Source organism: Thermobia domestica, chromosome 2 (assembly GCF_964235325.1).
Source record: "Thermobia domestica chromosome 2, izTheDome1.hap1.1, whole genome shotgun sequence".
NCBI lineage: Eukaryota > Metazoa > Arthropoda > Insecta > Zygentoma > Lepismatidae > Thermobia > Thermobia domestica.
In genome coordinates this window covers 228,209,675-228,226,739 of record NC_137455.1, presented here as the reverse complement: position 1 = coordinate 228,226,739, position 17,065 = coordinate 228,209,675, and the positions used below count along the sequence as shown (strand labels likewise).

The 17,065-nt window shown below is 35.2% G+C and overlaps 1 protein-coding gene across 4 annotated transcripts in view; it reads left to right on the top strand.

Annotated features, from left to right (window-relative positions):
- The window catches only part of LOC145678394 (uncharacterized), a 213,803-nt gene extending 197,066 nt beyond the window's left edge, over window positions 1-16,737 (top strand). For all 4 annotated transcript variants that reach the window (XM_081748474.1, XM_081748475.1, XM_081748477.1 and 1 more), the window contains exon 3: window positions 10,940-16,737. In XM_081748474.1, the coding sequence (XP_081604600.1) occupies window positions 10,981-13,371 (2,391 nt within the window). In that variant the 5' untranslated portion in view covers window positions 10,940-10,980 and the 3' untranslated portion in view covers window positions 13,372-16,737. The remainder of the gene's footprint in view (window positions 1-10,939) is intronic.
- The last annotated feature ends 328 nt before the right edge of the window (window positions 16,738-17,065 follow it).

The window sequence follows — 17,065 nt, the reverse complement described above, 5'->3', positions numbered from 1 at the left end:
AACCTTTGTAGATAGTTGTGGAAAATATGGAATTCCTATCCATATTTTTTTACTTCTTTGGGATTAACTGTTTTAGGGGCTTGCACCAATCTGCGTGTTTGATTAAACCACTTTTGTAAGGTACGCAACTTATACTATATTTTTGTCCTATTTGATATAAAAACTGTATTTCGTCCTTAAGATCATTTGTACAATCACAAATTAATAATGCCCTACGAAAGAAATTTTTCCAAATATTGGCCTTGTACAGTGATGGATGAGCTGACTGTTGATGTATGTAAGTAGTCCGCAGTAGGTGTTATAAATTTAGTGTGAGATTGGGTAATCAGTAAATCTAAAAATAGAAAATTATCAGATTCCCGTTCAAGGGTGACCTTCAGCCTAGGATGCTGATTCTTGAATTTTTCAAATATTTGTAAAAGTACATACCTGTTCAAATTATTAGACTCAAGCTGGAAAAATACAAAGTTGATGTTGCAGTCCTAATTTTGGAATTCTAGAACATAATTTAATGGTTAAACCACCAATATAGGATCTTCCACTTGTTTATTGTACAATTGGTGATATCACTGTTGAACAACAGATGGCATTAGTGAAGGGGTAACTTCTGAAAGTAGTGTTTCAGTTGTAAATAGCTATTGTGGCTTCTATTAACAAATTACAGTTTGAAGTTTTGTGGGTTCAGTCGTAGGCAGTTACAGCATTCAAAGCGTTCAACAGTTCTAATTGGCCAGTTTAAAGTGATCGTGACGTGTTTTGTGTACTAATCTTTTATTCTGTGAAGTCCTGTAATCGCAGCATGATTGAAAAAGCCAGAGACCTTTCTCCGCATAAAGTGGAAGTTATCAATACACTTCTGGCGGAAGGAAGATATACATAACGACAAATTGCTAGTAGAGTTGGGGTGGGGCAAAAATCTGTGAGTAGAATCTCTGTTGTAATGAGCAAGAAGCAAATGTATCAGCAAAATAGGGTTGGGAAGTGTGGGCGAAAACCAAAGCTATCGCTAAGAGGTATCAGAAAACTAAAAAGATTGGCGCTGGGAAACAGAAATGCACCTTCCAGAGACTTAACCCTCGAGACTAAAGACGGTATCAACCACCGAATAATGAAAAAAGATCACTACGTACTGCTACAGGAGCCAGGATCGAACTATCTTGGCCACATCTCTCCTTCATCTAGAAGAGAAGAGAGCATACGGGCTGCCATCACAAAGTTCTTTGTTGATCAAAATATCCCCCTGTCAGATTTGGTTGTTTTGAGTTGCGACGGTACTGCTACCAACTCTGGTCGGAAGAATGGTGTGATGACACATATTGAAGTCTTCCTGAACAAACCCCTTCAGAGAATCGTCTGTATGATACACACGAATGAGCTCCCATTTCGACATTTGATTGAATTTATAGACCGCAAGTTAACTGCACCAAATACATTTAGAGGACCAATAGGATCAGCACTTCTAACCTGCGAAAAGTTGCCACTCCAGAGTTTTCAGCCCGTTCCAATAGACTGGGACCTCAACTTCACTGAGGATTCATTACGCACGGATCAAATATATTTGCTGAATACCTGCCAAGCGGTTTCTTCAGGAGAATGCCCCGTTGGATTAGCTCACATGAAGCCTGATAAAATTCATCAAGCCAGATGGCTAACTACAGCAAATAGAGTCTTACGTTTGTACGTAGAAACAAAAGAACCCACGAATGAAATTAAAACCAACGTCCAGTACATCATGATGGTCTACGCGCCACCCTGGTTTGCTGTGATCTGTAATCCATCGCGTGCAGGAGCTCGTCATTTGTGGCAACTCATCACGACTTCTCCCACATGGAAGCGAAATACAGGAAAATAATGATCCAGTGATCCGTAGAAATGTGTGGTACGGCCATCCTGAGAACCTACTTCTATCAGTGTTGACTGATCAAGATGCTAAAGTACAAGAGCTTGGCTGGAGGCGGGTCCTAAAAGCAAGACAGACGAGCCAATCTGGTGATCGCGAACCGGTACGAGAATTCGTCGTCCCTGAAATGAACTTAGAAGCGACAAACTATGTTGATATGATTAATTGGTCAACATGCACGCTGATGGAGCCACTACTGACAAAACACTTGAGAATGCAGAAGCTGAGAGAAAATGTAAAGACGGCTCTAATGGCTGATAAATTTATTTCATCCTTACCCTGTCACACTCACGCTGTAAAAAGAATGGCGAAGTTGGTGACAGAAGCGGCATCAGCGGTATGTGGGCAAGAAGCACGATATAGATTTGTCCTAGAAACACTACAATCAAGGAGAAACATACCAGAATTTAATACAGTAAAAAAAAAAAAAAAAAAAAATTGAGGTAAAAGAGTAACGATATGAACTTGCATTACCATATGCTACATTAGTATATACGGGTGAGCGGGTGGGCCTAACTCGAATTGCAGCCATCTCCTCGTGGTGAGTTCTGGGTTATTTCCATCATTAATGTTTGGAAATAAGCAAAGAGCTGCAGATGGAAAACAAAATCTTTCGTATCTAATTAACGATCCAGAATAATCACAAATAATGCAACTTAATTTTAAGAAATGAAGAAAGTAGGGATATATTTGTCCATATTTTAAGCCACTGGTGGCACCTGAATGACTTGACTCGTCAAGCTGAAATTTTTTTCACGTAAAATATGGACTTTCTACAGAAACAAAACCAAATAGAATAACCATATTTCATAAAAGTACATATTTTACATTTTTAAAAATAACATTTATTTTTTAACAAAATTTAAAAAATTTCAAATTAAAAAAAAAACACTAAGGGTAAGCTGAATTTTAAAAAAGTGGAAATTCGATGCAACTTAGTGTTTAGCTCGATCTTTACAAATAGGGTATATTTTTACTAAAAACCAAAAACCTCCAGTCTCTTTTCTGCGCAGAATTTGATCTTTAAGACCATCAAAGTATAAGACTAAGAACCTTCCTTTTGGCCATTAGCACTTCTTTTGTCGTATCTTTTCCCTTTCTCGCCGGATTTTTGAGCGGTCTATCACCTAGCCAGCGTTCTTTCGATCAATCCGTTGCACGATCAGATGTTCCAAATCGGTCTGCCAGCATAACGAGAGGTCTAAGGACATGTTGCTCCTTGCTTCTTTTTCCGTGATGATTCTTTGTTTCGCAAAGTAATCATCAACACTTGACTCACCGCCATCAGTTGATGATGTCTGGAGTTCATTAGAAGTAATCGTTTACGATATGTAAGAAGACTGTTGGAGGCTGGTCCCTTGTGACTTCCTTTTAGTGCGTACGATTAATTTTAAAGACTCGTAGTCAACTCCCTCTATTCTGCCTACTCGTGTTGCTCTTATCTTGCAGAAATGTCCACTCCTTAGGTACTTTCTTTCTTAATTCATATGAACACATGAAAAGTTCATGACATTTCGCTGGAACAGCGAACATATATCAAAGAACTTCGTGTAATATATCAAAGAACTTCGTGTAAGAACTTGTTTAAATATAAATATATCCACTTTTTCTGGAAACTAGAAGAATCTTTCGTTTTCTTCTCAGATTTAACAAACTTCTTGTATACTTTCCGTGCAGGGGAAGTAGAAGCTGAACTATATGTTCTAATGACACAGTAGGGATGGAGGCCTTGTCGTAAACAGATTTCACATATTGAGCGACGTCTTTCGCCACATTCTTTACAGATGGATTATACCCTTTCTTACACTTTTCAAGGTCTACCAATTAAAAAAAAAAAAAAAAAAAAAAAAAAAAAAAAAAAAAAAAACTTCATTGCGTCTAATTTTGTGGGAAACTACAACACCTGAAAGCTCAGCTGAATGTCCAAACACACGGTGAGTCGTTCTTAATCTTGTTATCTTCGGCATGGTTAGAGTTTTAATATTGATATAAAATATGGATCTCACACACGGGTGCAGGAAAATTCGGTGTAGGAAATATCGGTGTACGGAAAACTCAATGTGGGGAATGTTAGGTGTAAAGAAAGATTCGTTGTAGTAGGCCGTAGGATTTATTAAAACCTCAACTTTGAGGATAAATGAGCGGATTAGTTTGAAGTTTAAATTTTGTGTAGAACGTACTTTTACTGTCTACTATCATTTTTACTGTTTACTGTCTACTTTATATTGCTTTATATTGAATTGTGTTTCTGAAATTATTTGAATTCTAGATTACGACGGATTTTAACATTTTATGGCCCTTACATGAGAGAAATTTGTTTTTCAATGTCCGTTCATGTGATTGAGCGAAGCGATCATCGCTACCAATCGACATTTAATTTAAAACTTAAGTTTTTATGCTGTTTTGAAGAATGTCTTCTAGAATTTTCTACTTCCAAAAAAATGTAGATTACTGGACGGGTAAAGTTGAAAATTGTAGATTTTTCAAAAATGTTCTGACGATTTTATGTCTATTTTATAAATAAATATTTAAATCTAAATTCTTCAAAAATGACGTAGGTTATTTATGTTACTCAAAGGTGTAAAAATAAATGCCTCAACTAAAGTATCTACGCCTGATTGGAGGAGAAGTCAATAAGGAGTCAATAGGTTGCAGTACATGTTTATCTTAACTTACGGCAAACAAACTAAAGTGTCTGATTGGAGAAGTCAACTATTTGTACAACTATTATCTGATAAAACCATCCTGCTTTATATTGCACTTTCAACTACGACTTTTTTGATCAATATATTTTTGCATCTTACATATGTATATATAGAGTGATTCTTTCAAACCTCACGGATTTCATTTGGCTCTAGAATTTCTAACTGAAGTCCAATTTTCATGCGGTTTGCTGCAAATCATCAAGGAACGATTGGAGATTTATGGGACTATGTTTACTGGTTTAAATTCATCCGGGGTAATATAGAGCAGGCCGCAAGAAAAACAGCAAATACTCGCCATTGTACGTTACAGTTTGAATGAGATATTGGATATTTGAAGCGAAATTGAAGAATACAAATTAAGTGTTAGTGGTAACACACACAAATCACATGTTGAATAGAGATTTCTTGGGTGACTTAGAGTCGGTAACTGACATCTTCCACAACATCCGCCAGCGAGGTCCGATTCTTCCCTGTCTTCCTCAGAATCATGTTTCCTGCAATTTATTCACTAACGCCCATATTATGTTCCTGTCTGGGGCAGAACGTGAGGCAAAGGGTGGTGTTTTTAGTTGTTCCTATAACTATTCTCTGAACTTATAGTTGTAATTGTTTTATTTCTGACAAAAAGTGTCAGCTTCATTGTGTGATGAAAAGTAGTTTATAGTAATACCCCGCAAAAGACATGAAAGCGGTATTGGACTCAAGGCAAAAAAAATAAATTTGCATTTCTTGAAATAGGTAATAACATTTTATTCGTTACATTTTATGGTTTTCGTTTTCACAATATGAAGTGTCGTAAATGATCGTAAGTGGTAATATTCAATATGTATTACTCCGAATCTACCTTACACCTAAATTTCCCCACACCGTGTTTTCCGTACACCGAGTTTTCTTACACCGAATTTTCCTAGACTTCTCACACACATTACATAAAGTTTAATTTACAGTACACAAACAAACTGTTTATACACTTAGCAACTACGTGCAACGAAGTAAACACTGAAACGCGACGTTAACACCGCAAAATACCTTGAAAAGTTCGTCTTCCACAGTCGACAAAGTTATCGAATACTAACGCTGCTTCTTTTTAATACTGCTAATATCAGTTGGACTAATCCAAATTGCATTCTTGCGCAGGGGAGCAAAGTAAGCTGTATAAAGCAGTACGAGAAAAAGATAGTTGAAGGAAAAGGTATAATGAACAATGAACACATTTATCAGCGTATTAATTCAATGCTAAAACCTTATATGAGACCACAAGTACAGTGTATGATATACAACACTTTGTTTTCCTAAAATGGGCTATTTTATGGTTCCAAATCTGCCTAAATCATCTAGAAATTATTTCTTCAACTTTATAGACTGATTAAGTTAAGAAATATAGGTAATACTTTTGTTCATTTACCGTAGAAACGAAAAAGAGTAGTGTGTACTGCCGGTTTGCAAACCCTATAAAGAGAAAAAACGTTTTGGCGATTCGCCACCCGAAGATATTCGATTTCAGCGACGAAGTTTTTAGAGTATTTTTATCAACATCAATTGACAACTTTTCCACACTATTGCGTTTTCCATACACAAAAAAAGTGATTTTTTGCTCCGCCCTAGTGACAATCACATTCTCATAAAGGAAGAAAGCATAATATCATTAGCATCAACGCTGGAAGCTGAGAATTTATTTAAGAAATCTTGTAGTGAATAACCAGACGCACGGCATGCTAAATATAGAAAACAGTAATATCTACAAATTTGAGATAAATCATCTGGAATACGTCTATTGTTCCATGCATAAAATAAACAGTTGTTTTTGAAATCTTATATGATACGGTATATACGGTGGAAGACCGTAACTATCGAAATATTCGCCAAGTCCTGATTTTGAAATATAAATTACAACCCAGTGTTCACCGAGTTTATCACTAGAATCAGTGTTTATTTATATATACAGCACTAGGCTATTTTACACTGAAACATTTTAACAGTTATGTAACATAACAATAGAATAACAATTTGAAATCAAGATAGTATAGTACAATGGCAACATTACAAAGATAGTTTATATATATATATATGATCTGAAGGTATGCTCATTTGAAAAAACGTCTACAGTTTCTGGTAACTTATTATACGTGCTAACAATTCGGTTTAGAAGGGACCTTTGGACAATATTAACCCTCGCAGCTCGAGTGTAAAAGAGATCACTAGATCGTGTTGTTCTAGCGAGTACGCGAAAATTGATATGACTTAATAACTGTTCACATGATATATCGCCATTTACAGTTTTATGCAAAAATATTAGGTCAGAAATTTTGTTTCTCACTAGGGGAGGTTTGATATTGAGAAATGTTACATCATCATTTTTGGAAGTGTTCGAAGGTGAGATACTCGGTAGGATATAATGGCTAAAAAGAAATTAATTACAGAATTTATTTTTTTCAGATGAGTAGGGCAGGCCATAGACCAGATAGGAGAACAGTACTCAATAGTGGGAGCAACATATGACTTATAGAATAAGCTTAAGGAAGTAGGATTTTTTATGTCAGTGAAGCGATAAAGGAGTCCTAGTTTTCTCATAGCAGTACAAGATATTGTGCTTATATGATCCGCAAAAGTAAGCTTACTGTCAATGATAACACCAAGATCTCTGAAAGAGGTGACAGGATTTGTGTTCTGATGACCAATTTTGTGGATGTGGTTTATAGGATCCTTTGTTTAGAGAAATCGTAAAAGAAGCACATTTTTTGATGTTTAAATTAAGTTTCCAAGAGTTACACCAGCTGAGAAGAATAGAAGCATCATGCTGAAGAGCAAGAGCATCGTACTCTGATTTAACGTGTCTGTAGAGTTTGCAATCATCAGCAAATAAAAGAATTTTGGTAGAGCTGTTGTGAACAAAAAAGGCAAATCGTCCATGTATAATAAATATGTAGAAATTGTGTGAATAAAACGTGATCGGCGTATACACCAATAAAATGATCTTTCGAAAGATTTTATTGTAATTATTGTATTAAAAAATTGTATTGTATTTTAAAAAAAAGCTAATATCCACGCTACAAAGCGCAATTTTCGGTCTTTCAAGTTAAAATTTTCAGAGTAGAAGCATGAGACACTAAATTAGCTCTCTATATTTTGGCGACATAAAATTTCAAAATGGCGGCCATTTTTCAAAATAGCGGATATCCATGCTACAGGGTGCAGTTTTCGGACCTTTAAGTTGAAACTTTGTGGGTAGAAGCGTAAGACATTCTAAATTTGCTGTATAGATTTTTTCCGGCGATCCAATATAAAATTTCAAAATGGCGGCCATTTTTTCAAAACAGTAATGAATAGAAAGTTGTTGCAAGTTATGATTATGACAATCTTGAAATGTAAATCATATTTTAACATTTTTACCCCAAATATTTCGAAAATACCCAATTAAACCCGAAAATACCCGAAAAAACCTACATGTGCTCAAGTGGGTAGAGTTTTTTTAAAAAAATACCGGGTTTTTTCCTACCCTGCATATGATCCGCTTTCTTTGGTTTGCTAACTTATCCACGCTGCGGTCTTACTTGGCTTCCGCTTCTACCAGCTCCATTTACGTACCAATATCTTGCACTTTGGATAATTTTAATTTTAATTCAGCCAATAACTTCTTTCTCAAATTTTCGTTGAGTAATCCAGTTACAAGTTGGCCCCTCATTGCTTCATTTGCTTATATGCTAAAGCGCATCTATTTGCTTGGGTCTTGGGGGCGCGGTGGCTCAGTGGTAGAGCGTTCACCTCCGGTGATTGGGGTCCTTGGTTCGATCCCAGCTCGCGCCGTGTAGACTTTGTGGTGGACAAACACCGTGCTCGTGGGTTTTCTCGGGGTTCTCCCGTTTCCTCCCACTTTCATCATTCCACCATTTCATTCATCTCTCATCATCACCGTCTCCTTTAGCCTAACCGGCATAAGCGTGGGACGTAAAACTTAAAGATTTCATTTCATTTTCCTCTTTGCTTGGGTCTTCACCTTAACAAGGAAATCTTGAAACAAGTGACCTTTGACATGTTTTAAGGAATGAAATTGTAGTGCTTCACGATTACGTTAGTAGCTTTAGTCATGTCTGAGTAATTCTACTAGATCTGTATATTTCTTAGCTGCCTCTTTTTCGGTGTAATCATTTGCTTCAGCCTAAAACATACTTTTCTACTCATTACTGAAATTAATATCTGTACTTTCTTTTATATGGAACATCATTAGCTCTACAATATTGGTCAAAGGTTCTATATAACCTTTCATGTCCCTTTCATCTGGATAGAATTCCTCAAAATAGTGTAATTTCACTGTGCTGTTACTCGTTTTTGCCATCTTGCTCTGCTTAATTCCTTGTTTACCTCGTTCGCCAATCTAATAGCTGTGGCACACAATCACTAATATTAATATACTTTCGGATATATATATACACTTCAAGGAACAATTACCTTGACTGACACACACTCAGACTTTATTTACTGAATTTTACAATTCATAACCATTTTCCGTCTATTCTATATTCTAACAGGAACCACACACAACTAGTTACGTCTGTACATGTCGGATACCAAATATCTGAAATCGAACATCGAAATACACAAACTAATAGCAGCCAACTAAATTCTTCCCTTCTTTTAACATTCCTTCACATTGTCATGTGCCGTGATCTTATATGACAAAGTTATTACTACTCTACTATCCTACAACTACAAACTTTTCTATTTCATTTGTGGTAGTAAAGCTGTATGATTTCTCTTGTCTGTGCCTTGAGTTCTAAGTGGATCTGTCTGCTGTGCAACGAAGGGATTGGAGGGGCAAGTATACTAATTACCAATAGTACTTTGCTTCTGAATAGATACGTTGATTAAAGGAAAAACTTAACAAAGCTACTTTCTTATGTTTTTTCAGGTTTTACGAAGATGAAAATCTCACAGGGACCTTACTATTCCAAAAAAAAAAATGAAGGAGGAAAGAAAAGAATAAGAATGAAAAGGGAATGGAATTCAGTACGGTGTAAATATGCTTTGCGAATTTGTAGATTTTCCCTCTAAACATCCATGCACAGGGCTCCGTTCAAAGCCTTTTCTACCCTTAACGCGACGCTTCGGCCCTCAGGAGCAAGATTTTTATGTTTGTTTCTCCTTGCATACGAAATCTTAATTACCGAAGTTAATATTTTTTTGGCAGATAATCTAGAGAGTAGGTCTAAACGAATTGATTCAACATTTTACTTTCTTTCGTCGCTAATCCAGCTTTCTTACTGAAAATTTCTGAATTTTCCTTAGCCGGAAAAATCTCTGGAAAACACGATCATTAGGCTAAACTCAGTCGAGCTCAAGTTCTTTTTCCTTATACTTTTATTGTTTTAATATTTTGTGGGAACATTTTCATACAGAGAATGCTTTCCATCTTCTCCACTTACTAATCACAAGGAAAAATATAATAAATGTGAAAAATCGTGAAGTACAATATACACGCAAAAATAAATGGCATTGGTGTACAAGTCTGAAAAATAGTGTTACTTGTAGGTTTATACTGGCATGGTGTTTAAAAGAAGGTCCCATTTCCTGTTTGGATGGCCTTCATCCAAGTTTAACTTTGAGTGTTTTGTTCTAATGTAGTCTGACTCGAATATTTATTCTACAAATGATAACGTTCTCTTTACAAGTTTGACGGCCTTTTAAGTTCTATTTGATTATACCTAGATGTTTCAATAAACAAAATCCGCAGAATCCAGAATTTCTGCACCTCATATTTCTAGTTTCTATATTGTTGTATTCATTCTAGTGCAGGAACTGTCGCAATAACAAATTGCCTGTACAGTAGTGTTTACAAATGATATGGACAAAATGATATGGAAGAAGAAAGAGGGGATCAGTTAACTGCGAATCGCTTATATGTGTTGAAAAGCATTTTATAAGCGATTGCTGATATTAGTTTTGTTTGAAAAATAGCAGGAGAATAATCATCCGATTAGGATTCCCTGGTCACCTTAAAGTTTAGTGGTTGTTAATCTCTAAGTTTCTTATTATTTACTTTGTAGCCGATCTACATATATTTTATTATTAGTAGTGGTATTACTCAAAATACAGCTGTGAGATTATTGAAATTAGTAATTATGAAAAGGCTATATATTTTCTTATTTGAATAGTTATTAAATTTTTAGTTTCAGCCGAATTTATTTGGTTAATGGTGAACAAATGAAAACAAAGCATAAGGTAGTTTATCTAGCTTCACATTATTAATAAGATATTTATTTATTTATTTATTTATTCATTTATATATTTTTTATTTATTTTATATCATTGAATCAAGTAACCTTTTTTCTCTTTTTAGATTCTGAAGTGAAAAGAAGAAGAACGCGTATAAAACGTAACATGAACTCAAGGCAAAAAAGATCAAATGGTGGGTATGGTCTTCGTCGAAAGGCTGTGAAAAGAAAATGGGATGATGATTTCGAATACTATTTTTCTAAGATGAAACCTAGTCAAAGAGGCAGTGTGAAATTAAGCTTTGAAACTAAAATAAAAGCGATAACAGAAAACATATCGAAAAATACAGTTCTAGAAAAAGAGAAAGAAGAATTCACAAGAAGAAGTCGAGGACGGCCTAAGAAAAATGAAGTATCAGACTTACCAGTTAGAAAAGAAGAGGAGATCCCTTTCAAAAAGAGAGGAAGGAGGACAGAAAACAGAGAGATTAAATGTGTGATAAAAATTCCCGAAGTAAAAGAAGAAGAAGAACCTAGTGCCACGGAATTGATAGATGAACTTAAGCAGTTAGAGGAGAATAGAAAGAAATGTGGCGAGCTAAAAACAGTGCGAATTCAACCAGTAAAAGAACAAGAAGAGAATGGTTTCAAGCATTCTACAGGTCCTGTTTGGAGAGAGAAATTGGAAGATGGAGTGAAGAAAAAGCTTGAGACTTGGGAAAAAAAACTTAATGCAGATGCACGAATAATCGAAAAGCAAAAAGTCCACGAAATGAAAGAGAAGAACGAAGAAGAAAAAGTACACAAAGAGGTAGAAGTACAAAAACCTGCGACTCTCAGAATGAAAGAAGAACCTTTGAAAAGAAGTGATGTTATCCAGTTTTTTGACATAGCCGGGGAGCAGACAGTCAAGACGTGTAAACTCGATAAAAACGAAGGAAAAGAAAATAAACCACAGCATGAAGTCCAGCAGGGAGAATTAGTTGTGCAGGAAGTTGAAAGTGATGATGAAAATGTGATACTCAATATGACGATTCATGACACCGAAACGATGTGCGAGGAAGAAGTAACCACTCAGGGTAATGAACACGTGAACAATGTGTCGTACAACAAAAAAGTAAGTAAAAGAATAAAAAGAGAAGTACCAAATTCTTGTCAGTTACAGAAATTGGGTGAATATTCTGGTGAGGATAAAATAGAGTGTGATGAATGTCATAAACTTTTGAAGCCTTCTTCGTTTCGACAGCATTTACGCACTCACACAGGTGTAAAACCCTTCGAATGTGAAGTTTGTAATGCTAGGTTTACTCGTAAAGGTGATGTGGAACGGCATGTCCGAATAGTTCATCACAAACACAAACCTTTTAAGTGTTGTAGGTGTCAAAGAGCATTTGGTGACAAAAAGAACCTTCGTTGGCATCTGATGAATCACGACAAGAAACTCTTTTATATATGTGAAGTGTGTGGATTCAAGTTTGGAAAACGCGAATATTGGGAAAATCACGTTAGGTTTATACATCCGGTATCCATACAGATGGATCCTTATGTGCAGGAGGACACTGCTACAATTCCAGCTAAAGAAGGTGAAAAACGTGAAAAAGGATTTGAGACTTTTGCCCAAAGTTTCATTGGAGCCACATCGGAAGAAAGTGCCGTTGATGACCCATCATATGAAATGAGTAATGAAGGTCAAAGAGTAAATGATGCCGTCCAAGAACTTGTACGTGCTGAACAAATAGATAATAGTAGCGAAAATAGAAGTAGTGCAAATGGTGAGCTTAAACTCAAAGCAATCTCACCAAGAGAACAGGTTGCTTGTTTCAGCAAAGAACAACAGAAAAATCACCAAGCACGTTATAAAACAGGAATTAAAATACATGCAACACATATACAACATGAGGAAGGTATTGCATTTAACCAGGTAATTGGCAAAACAGAACAGAAACACATTGTACAACAAGTCATGAGTGTGAATAATATCAATGTGTCAGATATAGTAAGAATTGCGCAAGCTTCACACACTCGTATGAATAATATTCATTCGTGTCCTGAAGTTACGGAACAAGATGAAATTGAAGCTGTTGTTATTCACTTGGATGAGACCAGCTCCACTGAAGTGAGTGACACTTCTACAAACTCACCGCAGTTACGTGCTATTCCTGCAAACTTGTACCGTGTAATTACAACTGACGTGGGACAGATAGTTCAAAGAAATCCTGAGAGTACAGAGCAGATAATTGTTGAGACACCTGATCATTTTGAGTCCAGTGTTGAAGTCCAAGAAGAGCAATTACAAGAGGAGAATGTAACAGATCGAAGTGCTACTGATCAGGAAATTTATAAGATAGAACAAAAGGAGGATGGATCTTCTCCCAGAGTGATAAGTATAGTTGTAAAAGAAAATCAAGACACTGCTTCAGGAAGGGATGGGAGGAGTTCAGTACAGACGCTTATCGAAGCGTTATTAGATGCAGCCAAGGGTGATGGACAGCAGACCGGAAGCACAGGTATATCTGGTTCAGTTCAAAACTCTACAAATACTATAATAGGCACATAGTGATTTTTAAGAAAATTGTTATATTTAATATTAAAATAGTGAACAAAATATGGTGTGCACCCAGAATTGTATATTATGTCATGTTATTAATTTCAGTGACGAATATAAAGATACTGGTCGGCTGATTGTATATGAACTCTCAAATTGAACTTCTCTTATTGTGAGTTAATTTTTATGGGAAGTTTCTCATTATACTTTATTTTAGTTAGTGTCCCGTTATAGGGGTGTGTTCGAGAATACTTGACACCCACCTTCATTTCGAACAGATAGTACTGTGTTTGCAGAAAAGGATTTAAAAGGAAATACCCATTTGCTGCAGTCTTGTGTGGAGATAAAATTATAAAGCTTCTGAAATAAACGTTTATTCATATTTTTTTTCAACATGACTAAACGTAACATTTCTAGATAAGTAGGTTAACACATTAAGAGTTTATCCTGCTTGTTAGTAAGTTTTCTTCTACAACTAATGATTTAAGTGTGGTCGCTAGAAAATACAATATAATCCGTGTGAAGTTATAAGCATTGTGTAGCTCATTGCAAGTTAGAATTTGTCTTGTATGCTCAGAGTCGTGGGAATCGTTCGATATGAGGAAGTTCATTTGCTTATTTTGTTAGGAAGTCGATATTTATGTGTCAGAATTTTTAAATATATATATATATATATATAATATACGAGGAACATTTCTAAAGTAAGGTCCGTTCGGCAATATCTATGTACAGCGCGAGCTTTCGTAATTTTGCGCATGAGCGCTACATCCAGGCGTCCTTTGAGTATAAACGGATGCCATTTGGAATAGCGTCGACAGCATATAAATTTTGTAGAGTTTGATGGAAAAGTTCAAGAAGATAGAGCAGCCCGCCGTCTGTGAAATAAGATCTGTAATTTGATTCTTGACGGCAGAAGTTCATTGACGAATCTGTGAGGTTTATGATCCAAACTCCATGAAGTTCGCAAGTAGGTGAGAGTGGACCGGAGAACATTCATGATGAGTTATGATCTTGTGTGTGCGATAGAGAGCAAGGTTCATGAAAGCAGTGATTAGAATTTCCATTTTGTCAGAGTTTTCCGCAACCTTGGGTTCTGTCTTCTACAAAATTGTATCAGAAGAATAGGGCCCTCTGGCGGAAAGCTTTTATGACATGGATCTGCAAAAACTTGTTCCAGATATGAGAAATGTTTCAAAATTTATTTTGAAAAGTAGCTGAATGTAGCTTAATCTCCTAAAAATATAATATAATCAAAATGTTTAGTAGCTTTTTGTATCGTAAAACAGACCTTATTTAAAAACTTTCTCGTATATATAATATATAATGTATTTATATACTGGCTGTTCCTTCCTTCGTTAGGCTTTGTCTCCTATTGGTAACGCATTTTAAAAGCTAAAGGTAAATTCCTACGTGGTCCGAGACGGGTATATTGTCTTTTTGTAGAGTATATTTTGTGTTCCTACTATACAAAATATCAGCCGGAGCGACTATGAAATGAAAATTAGAACTATTTTTGTAACTTTTTTGTTAATTTAGCTGGAATGATCACGAAAAGTGAAAGACGCGGAATACTATAGACTATATACTTTTCTGTTCACGTTTGTCTAAAATAAATAAAATAAAATAAAAATGAAAAGAACAAATAAAGATTCGTTTCGTGTTGACCTGAAGCCTGAGTTAATGTGGAAAGCACATCTAGCATAAAACACTTCTATCAGCTAACCAAGCCATAGAAGATAGAAACCGACTTAACAAGAATAGTATTGATCTTAAATAGTAGTACCAGAATATAAATATATATCAGAATATAAATATAATAATGCTTTTCTAATGTCCCTTGTATGGCACACATTAAAGGTATAAAATCTGCTATGATCAAATTATATTTTATTGAATTTTATGAATACTGTGTAAATGTAGTTGAGATCTTATAATGTATTGCGGAAAGATTGTTCTAATGTGAATACTGTTTAAAAAACAATATTGTGGTTATTCTGGAATGAAAGAGAGAGCTTCGTAATAAAAATAATATATTACATTGTGGGCCTTATGCTCTTCGTTGCTTTAAGATCTCTTTTGTCACACTAGTAGCAACGAGATCACCTGGAAAATTGACGAGCACATGCTGGAAAATTCGGAAAAATCATTGTAGGAATACTTAAGAGATTACTGTCCGTTTTAGAGATCATTCACATGAAAATGGCGTGTAATATTTAAAAGGGTTATGAAGTAAAAAAATCTTGCAGTAAAGAAAATAAAACACATAATAAGTACGTGTAAACCCTACTTATCTTTTTTTTTTAAACATCAAACAACTAAATTCTCTATTTAAAAATAGCTTTATTTTGATGTTTTATAAAAGCTCATATTCTTTTCAGAAATGCAGACTAAACTTTGAATTTTGTTCTTTCATTACTTCACAATGGCTGTATATAACCCTGTTGGGAAATATGCACGTAGAAACTTACTACTATCTCATCGTTTACATGTCAAAAGAAAAAAGAAAGTATTTGAAACTTTGGCGAAAGTTTTTTGGTCAAATTTCAAAATATTTCATAAATATGTTTGTATATAATTCAATATATCTCAGCATGGAACTCACCATGTACGCATTTTCCTATTTGAATGTACTGGTTGTTTGCTCATTAGTGATTTTCCCCTAACGTTTCACATTGGCCTCGGTTGACTAATCTCAAATTATGAGTTTTATGCGTTATGAGATTTTGTATATATGCCTTTTATCATTCAGTTCTAAACAAGAAAATATGTATCAGATGTGTCTCCTATTTCGTGGGATATAGATGTTAGCAGATACCTAAATTACATCTGATGTCACAAATTTTCTTAAATATACATTTTGTATGTTGCATATTAGCAATATTTATTTAATTTTTTTTACCTTTAATATTTTATATATATATATATGTACTGTGTATATATAGCATGGACGAGAGGCCATCACTGTACCCATAAATAATGAATCATTATAGTTACGTTACACATGAAGTATATCTGTATCTGCTCCTCAATGCACGAAATATAATCTAATCTAACAGTTCTGTCAGATATATTTGTCATCGCGATGTATCACACCTAGACATGAGTTCAGATCGGTTCCTATTTAATTTAGAAGACATTTTGTACGAAGGTATCATGTGCGTTGATGTTATGGTACGATGACCTCTCGTCCACCGTTTGTAATGTAATGCAAAAACGAGATGTCTTATTTTGCGATGAATGACATTCTGTTGAAGAATGTAGATAATGCGACAAGCATTAGAGTAAAAGAAAAGTCTAACTATGTAAAATATTGTTCATAGGTAGTATGTATTTAATTTTTGTATGTGAAATATAAAAATGCGAGATATTTTGCTGTTACATATTTTCACTTTCTTGCATGTGTTTAATATGACATCTATAATAATGTATAAGGAAACCATTGGCATAGTATTTGCTAGTTACCCTACCTGGGATAATAAATTAGGATATGTTGTAGCGGTTGAGCAGTGATGACCTCGACAACCGGGCCGGGCAGCAAAATTTTAAGCTCCTCAGTTCTTTGCTAGTAAACAACTTTGGGAAGCGGACAATGTAGTTTTTTGTGCTACAGAAAGCAAGAAAGCGCCGAATATCACACTTGGCTGGGCCTTGAATTTGATGAAGAAGAACTGGCATCACAAGTAAAGCGATATAGTTTTCGCACACG